At 42.4% G+C, this 8,622-nt stretch overlaps 1 protein-coding gene across 24 annotated transcripts in view; it reads left to right on the forward strand.

Moving 5' to 3' along the window:
- The window catches only part of PUM1 (pumilio RNA binding family member 1), a 129,417-nt gene that overhangs the window by 3,999 nt on the left and 116,796 nt on the right, over positions 1-8,622 (forward strand). For 21 of the 24 annotated variants that reach the window (XM_082343615.1, XM_082343638.1, XM_082343632.1 and 18 more), the window contains exon 2: positions 955-1,328. In XM_082343615.1, the coding sequence (XP_082199741.1) occupies positions 966-1,328 (363 nt within the window). In that variant the 5' untranslated portion in view covers positions 955-965. Of the gene's footprint in view, positions 1-954; positions 1,329-8,622 lie in introns of those variants that run through there. The other 3 variants (XM_082343622.1, XM_082343623.1, XM_082343628.1) reach the window with 1 other exon arrangement.

Below are 8,622 nucleotides of genomic sequence, written 5' to 3' on the forward strand. Positions count from 1 at the left end.
TTTTTTTAGAGCATCCTATGGATATGTCGGACATTTTAAAGGATCCTTTCATTTTTTTTTTTTTTTAATTTATTTATTTTATTTATTTATTTTTGGCTGTGTTGGGTCTTCGTTGCTGCCGCGGGCTTTCTCTAGTTGCCGTGAGTGGGGGCTACTCTTAGTTGCGGTGCGCTGGCTTCTCATTGCAGTGGCTTCTCTTGTTGCCGAGCACGGGGTCTAGGCGCACGGGCTTCAGTAGTTGTGGCTCGCGGGCTCTAGAGCACAGGCTCAGTAGTTGCGGCGCACGGGCTTTGTTGCTCCGCGGCATGTGGGATCTTCCCGGACCAGGGCTCGAACCCCTATCCCCTGCACTGGCAGGCGGATTCTTAACCACTGCACCACCAGGGAAGCCCGGATCCTTTCGTTTTTGACACTCTTGAGTCATTGCTAATTATATATGGGGTTTGGTTGGTTTATTTATGTATGTGTGTATTTATTTATTTATGGCTACGTTGGGTCTTCGTTGCTGCGTGCGGGCTTTCTCTAGTTGCGGCGAGTTGGGGCTACTCTTCGTTGCAGTGCGCGGGCTTCTCATTGAGGTGGCTTCTCTTGTTGCCACACACGGGCTCTAGGCGCGTGGGCTTCAGTAGTTGTGGCTTTCGGGCTCTAGAGCTCAGTAGTTGTGGCACACGGGCTTAATTGTTCCGCAGCATGTGGGATCTTCCCTGCCCAGGGCTTGAACTCGTGTCCCCTGCATTGGCAGGTGGATTCTTAACCACTGCGCCACCGGGGAAGCCCGAAGTTTCGGTTTAGAAAATTATGTATATGTTGCAAAACATTTAGCTGCTTGGTAGAAACTGGTTTTAGATGATATATTGCAAAAGCCAGGGGGCTCACGTTTTTATCTTGGTGCGTATATCAAGTTATGTTTTAAAAAAGGCAAATTTTAAACATTTGTAACCTGTTTGTCCTTAGGTGTTGGTGGAATGAGCGTTGCATGTGTCTTGAAGAGAAAAGCAGTGCTTTGGCAGGACTCTTTCAGCCCCCACCTGAAACATCACCCTCAAGAACCAGCTAATCCCAACATGCCTGTTGTTTTGACATCTGGAACAGGGTCGCAAGCGCAGCCACAACCAGCTGCAAATCAGGCTCTTGCAGCTGGGACACACTCCAGCCCTGTCCCAGGATCCATAGGAGTTGCAGGCCGTTCCCAGGACGACGCTATGGTGGACTACTTCTTTCAGAGGCAGCATGGTGAGCAGCTTGGGGGAGGAGGAAGTGGTGGAGGCGGCTATAATAATAGCAAACATCGATGGCCTACTGGGGATAACATTCATGCAGAACATCAGGTAAAAAAAGTTCACTATTTCAGCTTTGAAACTCTGTATAATCACTGTCCACTTAGGATATCTGCTTTCAGTGAATGTCTTTAAAAGCCTTAATTGCTAAAGATTTCATTTGGTCTAAACTAAACAGTCACTTGTTTTAAAGCAGGGGTCCCCAACCCCTGGTCCGCGGACTGGTACCGGGCTGTGGTCTGTTAGGAGCTGGGCTACACAGCAGGAGGTGAGCTTCATCTGCCACTCCCTGCTGCCCGCCGCCCGCATTACCACCTGAACCATACCCCACCCCCCCGCCCCGCCCCTGTCCGTGGAAAAATTGTCTTTCATGAAACTGGTCCCTGGTGCCAAAAGGGTTGGGGATCACTGTTTTAAAGGATGATTGTTGTAATGTTGTCACTGAGTCATTTTATCGTTCTGGCGCTAAAGAGCAAAGGACCAATTCATTTAAAAAAAGACTTAAGCTTGTTCTAATGTGCACCTTGCATTTCTGAGTATACTTTTTTGCTCTTAACATATAATCTTTTAAGGTCTGTTTGAGCTGTTTATAGCCCAAATACATATTTTAGAGCTTTTCCTGTTGGGTGTTGGTGACTTTTGTTTTTAAGATGTTATGGTTGAAAGTAGTAGGAAGTTGATAAAAAATCAGCTGCTCAAGTGAAATTTGAAATGGAACTGATATATCTAATGTTTTGTATAGAGAGGAGTGGTTGTGGCTTTTAAGTTTTAATCATCTTTGTTCTCTTGTTCTAAGCACTTGTTTCATTTGGTTAATTTTAACATGCTTGCTTTTACTAATCCAAGACCAAAGCTGGAATCACAGCATATTTTACTGAGAAGAGAGTTTAGCTGTGTTTGCTGACTTCCTGATGGTGATGAAAGGGTTAGAATGTTTTCATCCGGCTATTCTTTGGAATTGGGTATAGGTTGAATTTGCAAAGGTTTATTTTATGTTGCGGGTATCTGAGTACTGACCAGCAAAAAGAACTGACGTCTTTCATGAGGCCTCTAGTGCTTCTGTTCTTCAGAAACAAGTCAGTCACACGCACGCTTGCAAATCTGTGCTCTCAGTTGTGCTTCCCCTTGACCCTTCCAGGACAGGCAGCCAGTGTTCCACAGTTCTTTACCATAGTAGAAATGGGGAGGTGGAATTTGTCAACAGAAATTTATTGAGCATATTGATCATAGGTCTTTGGTTTATTGGAACAATCATCAGTGCTACTTCGTAAGCATCTACTATGTGTAGGTGAGCAGTACTAAGAAATATGAGGTATAGGGGGCTTCTTTGGCACTTAGGGCACTTTTTATCTTATGTGTCTGTTACTTAAGGTACTATATTTGTTTCCTATTTGCTTGGAGTCTTGGAGGTGGGGATCAAATTTTATTCATTTCAGTATCCCAGTTCCTAGACTTTGGCATATGATAGAGCGTCAGAAGAAAGTTATTGAATGCATAAGCCCCTAATCCTGTGGCCTTAAAATAAAGCTGGGGAAAAAGGACATTGTCATAAAGATAAGGGCCTTGGATACCAGGCTAAGGTTTAATTCAGTAGGCAGCAGGAGTTTTTATTGTGTAAGTATGGAGTGGCTTTTATCTAGTGGTGTTTTGGGAAGGTTGAGTTGGCAATAAGAAATTGGAGGGCTTCCCTGGTGGTGCAGTGGTTAAGAATCTGCCTGCCAATGCAGGGGACACAGGTTCGAGCCCTGGTCTGGGAAGATCCCACATGCCGCGGAGCAACTAAGTCCGTGCGCCACAACTACTGAGCCTGTGCTCTGGAGCCCACGAGCCACAATTACTGAGCCCGCGTGCTGCAACTACTGAAATCCGCATGCCTAGAGCCGGTGCTCCGCAAAAAGAGAAGCCACCGTGATGAGAAGCCCGCGCTCCGCAACGAAGAGTAGCCCCCGCTCGCCGCAACTAGACAAAACCCGCACGCAGCAACGAAGACCTAACACAGCCAAAAATAAATAAATTAAAAAATAAATAAATTTAAAAAAAAAAAAAAAGAAATTGGAGTTGGTGAGGGCTGAGACTAATTCGATAACTACTGTAACAGCCCTGGTGTGAGCAGTGGAAAAGATGGGATGGGACCCAGAAATGCACAGAATTGGTGATTGAATTAGAAAGTTTTGGTCCCTGGGAAAATAAAGTAATAGAGGAAAAGGAATATAGAAGGGAATCTGGTTTGTGGACAAGGTAATTAAATTTGGTAGAATAGCTGTTGAATTTGAGATGTAGGCAGCTGTGTGTGTAGAGTGAGACCAAGGCGGGAGGTGTTTGGTTTGGATGGTATCTGTCTAGGGGGCAAAGGTGGAAGGCCTGTAACTTTTGCGTTATTTGGCTAAACATTGTTTAAAAATCATGAACGTTGGTTTTTAAAATCTGTATTATGATTTATAATAGATCTGTAAAATTATAGATATTAATTTTATAATTTATAGATAAATTTGTAAATTTATAGATATTATAGATCTGTAAAATCTTGTGTTGGCTTTTCTAATGATAGGCTGATGGGTAAAAGCTGAAAGGAGAATTGAGGTGCTTGGCTTGTTCTTCGCTAGGTGGGCAAGTCAGACTCTGGGTCAGTCCTTAGCAGAGCTCTAAGATCTAAAATCTGGTTGTGCTGTGCTGTGAAGGCTTACTCTGGGCTCTAGTGCTGAGCCACATCATACGGAATCACATCTGACTTTTTGACCAGTTTTATCCGGGTCAGTTAGCAAACCACAGTTGATGTTAAATGGCAAAACCTGTTCATACCAAGGGGTCCTAAACCAGTGACCCAACTTGGAATTGGCACTCATCATACACAGTTCTGTTGGTCTGGATACGTGGTATAATGAATAGCCTTAGGGAACTGCATTAGGGTAGTTGCTATGTTGCAGTGTGGGCCACCCACAAATTACCTCTCCTACAGTCATCAGAGTGTACTGTAACTTACTGGTTTTGGTGTTGAGCTTAACCTCCTGGACTGAACTATGCTAGGGCAGAGACTGTTGTGTTTTTCATGCCCCTTTCCCAGGAGGTGTATGAAGTTTTTGTGTTGATTGAATGAGGGAAGACCACGAAGTTCTTCAGATTTGCACTCAGGTAAAGCAGTGAATCTCAGCTCAAGCAGTGAATCTCAGCTCAGCTGTCCTGCTGAGAAACACATGGCAATAGGTAGTGGCCACTTGCTCAAGCAGCAGTAGAGAGTGTAGAGAGTGTAATATAATTGAAGAGTGGGAGGCATATCTCTCTGTGGAGAATCACTGTGCCGGGGGGGCGGGTCTCAGTTGCAGCACGCGGGATCTGCGTTGTGGCATGTTTAGTTGCAGCATGCGGGATCTTTAGTTGGCATGCATGTGGGATCTAGTTCCCTGACCAGGGATAGAACCTGGGCCCCCTGCATTGGGAGCCCAGGGTCTTACGCACTGGGCCACCAGGGAAGTCCTCTGTATTTGTCTTTTCTACCTTAAGAATATAAACATATTAAGAATCACTTGTTTTAATACATAAAATTATTGTGTTTGGTACAGTTAGAAACTTTGAAGTCCTCATTTTTGGGCCAGATTGAGGTCTTTGGAGGGGAGTGAGGGAAAGAAGTACCATGAATTTTTCTTTTCTTTTTTGGCCTGTAAAATTTACTCATAGTAAACAAGACAATGGATGTGGATCAAGATATTATGTATAAAACACTAGAGGGAATTCCCTGGCGGTACAGTGGTTAGGACTTGGCGCTTTCACTGCTAGGGCCCAGGTTCAGTCCCTGGTCGGGGAACTAAGATCCCACAAGCTGTGTGGCTCCGCCAAAAAAGAAAAAACACACACATAGGAAAACACGTCTCCCTAAGTAAATAATACTATTTAAAAATGCTGCTTACAAAACTTACATATTTATTTTAACAGTAATTTTTATAACTTCAGATCTTTCTAAAGGTTTCATCATGTGAAAGCCAGGGTCAGGTCTTTGACTTGTGATTATTTTATTCTCTCATTGTGAAATCTGTTTTCTCTGTAAACTGTTGTGAGATAAAGTGTGTGATGAAATAGGGAAAAAATTTTAAGGTTGATCAGTTGAACTGTGGCCTCTGTATTAGATTTTAAGGGGCAGAGATAGGTTAAAAACTCTGCTTTGGGAGAAAGGAAATTTAGAGGACAACTCCAGAGTTTTCTTGCTTTTGTTAGTAGTCTTTTGGCGCTAGGTGTTATCAGTATCCACCATAGATTGACAGCTGGTGGGAGATATTCTAGATAGCCAGGCAGAATTCAGTGGATAGATTCTTTCTGACTCTATTATTTGTACCCCCCCCCCCCCCTTTTTTTTCCACTTGGTAACGTTGTCTTCTAGTCGTATCCTGACATGTCTATCTTTCTTAATCTCCGGTAGCTGTGAGTTAATCCTTACACTTTATAATTAATAAATACTATGTTAAACTGGGAGGGAATCCAAGTATTCCCATACTGAGAATCTCCTCATTCCCTGGAGATCTTTTTCTGTTGTTCCTGCTCTTTGACTCTGTTAGACCATGCGTCTCTTTTCTTTCTGGGTAGATTGCTTAGATTCCTCAGCATTTGGGCCAGTGGCATTTAGTTAACATGTGTTAAAGCTGAGTAATCAATGCTTTCATGTTTTTCAATGTTTTCTGTTTCACTTGTACTCTTGGAGCCTTTTTCATTATATTTGGAGTTCACAGAGACTTAAAACATTACATACTTGCTCAAAAGGATCATCAGCAGGTTTTCTTTGAGTATAACTTTAAGAACGATTTTCCGGTGTTAAGGATTAGATTCCAGTGTAAAAAAAAAGTATTCATTCTCTAATGCTGTGTGGTACTAGATGTATGTGCCTCCGAGATGGCACCTTGCAGCAGTTTATGATATATCTTTACTTTGTTTTGTTTCAAAAGGTTTTTGTTGTGGAATTAAGAAAAAAATTTATAGGATAGGTGGTAATGAGATGCAGTAATGGGAAAATAGGGGTATGTTAGGAAGATGAAAAGGGTAAATGTAGAATTTAGAAATACATACCAGAGTGGTGGGTTATAGAATCTGCTCTGGGTGTGGCCAAAGAAAAGAGGGAAATGGGATGAATCATGAAATTCTTAGTAAGAGAAAAACACAGTAGTTCTCAGGAAGAGGTGTGTTTCAGATTTCAGTTTGGATGTGGTTGAAAGTGCTTTGTAAATCATAAAGTGATATGATATTGTTTTTCATCACACCTCTCTGTACTTGCATACGAGACACACATCTTTTGTGCATGTGTCCATTTTCTCTCGGGCAACAGCATTTGCTTAATATTTTCTACAGGCTGAGCCTGAGTACGGAATTACGCTTCTGGGTATTGTGGAAAAACTTAAAAAAAAAATGTTCTAGCCCTTGCTTAGAATCTGTTCACTCTTGGGAAATGACTTAACACTCATAGAGGAACACAGGACTGACAGTTAACACAGTGCCAAGAGTACTAAGTGCTGAGGATAGGGTAAGAGTTTTTGTTGTTGTTGAGGGATTTCTTCCCTAATTTTTACATTCACTTTCTGTATCTTCTAGATGTAATAAGGAGCTGTAAATGGGAGTGTGGCTTTAGCTCAGTAGAATGCTCTGGCATTTTGCTCCCTGCTACGAATATTGTGAGAAGTGGTGGTCAGTGATTGGCAATAGGTTGGGTGAATTTAATATTTGGAAACTTAATTGAAGAACTCGGGCTGAAGGGTGTACATGGCATTGGTGGTAAAACCTGCAGTTGAAGAGGAGTGTTCGTCATGTTTTTTTCATGTAATATTTTTTGAGTATTGTTTTTAAATTGCGTGTTAATAGTTTCAGAAGATTTAGCATACATGGATTTGTCTATTTATTGCCTTTAGTAAATGCTCTTTTATGGTTAAAATACCTTTCTTAGTGTTTTTATGAATCTCATTAGGAAAACTTTTAGGTTTGTGGAAATTGGGGGCCCTAAAGATTTTTTTTAAAAAGCATTTCCTGTTTAATTCTTTATTTTTATTTTATTTTATTCTTATTAATTAATTTTTGGCTGTGTTTGGTCTTCGTTGCTGCGTGCAGGCTTTCTCTAGTTGTGGTGAACAGGGGCTACTCTTTGCTGCAGTGCGTGGGCTTTCCATCGCAGTGGCTTTTCTTGTTACAGAGCATGGGCTCTGGGCGCGTGGGCTTCAGTAGTTGTGGCACGTGGGCTCAAGAGCGCAGGCTCAGTAGTTGTGGCGCATGGGCTTAGGTGCTCCATGGCATGTGGGATCTTCCAGGACCAGGGCTCGAACCCGTGTCCCCTGCATTGGCAGACGGATTCTTAACCACTGTGCCGCCAGGGAAGTCCCTAAAGATTTTTTATAGCTGCTTTATTGATATATAATTCATCCACTTAAAGTGTACAATTCATTGGTTTTTAGTGTATTCGCAGAGTTGTGCAGCCATCACCACAATCAATTTTAGAACATTTTCATTATTCCTCACAATCTGTACCAGTAGCAGTCACTCTCCAGCCTTAGGTAACCACCAGTCTCCTTTCTGTGTCTATGCATTTGTCTCTTCTGGGCATTTCATATAAATGGAATCATACAGTATGTGGTCCTTTGTGACTGGCTTTTTTCGCTTAACAGTGTTTTAAAGGTTCATCTGTCTTGTAGCATGGATCAGTACCTCATTCCTTTTTATTTCTGAATAACAGTCCGTTTTATAGACATATAGCACTTTTTTTAAAAAAAAATTTTATTTATTTATTTATTTATTTGTGGCTGCGTCGGGTCTTCTTTGCTGTGCGTGGGCTTTCTCTAGCTGTGGTGCGCGGGCTTCTCATTGTGGTAGCTTCTCTTGTTGCGGAGCACGGGCTCTAGGCATGTGGGCTTCAGTAGTTGTGGCTCGCGGGCTCTAGAGCGTAGGCTCAGTAGTTGTGGCGCACGGGCTTAGTTGCTCCGCCGCGTGTGGGATCTTCCCGGACCAGGGCATGAACCTGTGTCCCCTGCATTGGCAGGTGGATTCCCAACCACTGCACCACCAGGGAAGCCCCTATAGCACATTTTATTTATCCATTTATCAGTTGATGGACCTTTGGGTGGTTTCTACGTTTTGGCTATTGTGAACAGTACTATTGTGAACATTCATGTACAAGTTTTTGTCTTGACGTATACTTTCATTTCTTTTGGGTACCTAAAGATTTTTAAAGGTACATAAGTCTAATATACAGACAGAAAAATAATGGAGATTTCTTCACTGATGCCGGTGCTTTTTAGAAATAGAGTTTGGAGGTTACTTTATCTACAGCTTTACACCATGGATTGGAATTTTTCCAAGTGACAAGTTTTACTGGGGCTAACGG

This window comes from Balaenoptera borealis, assembly GCF_965194805.1.
Source record: "Balaenoptera borealis genome assembly, chromosome: 1".
NCBI classification, from domain to species: domain Eukaryota; kingdom Metazoa; phylum Chordata; class Mammalia; order Artiodactyla; family Balaenopteridae; genus Balaenoptera; species Balaenoptera borealis.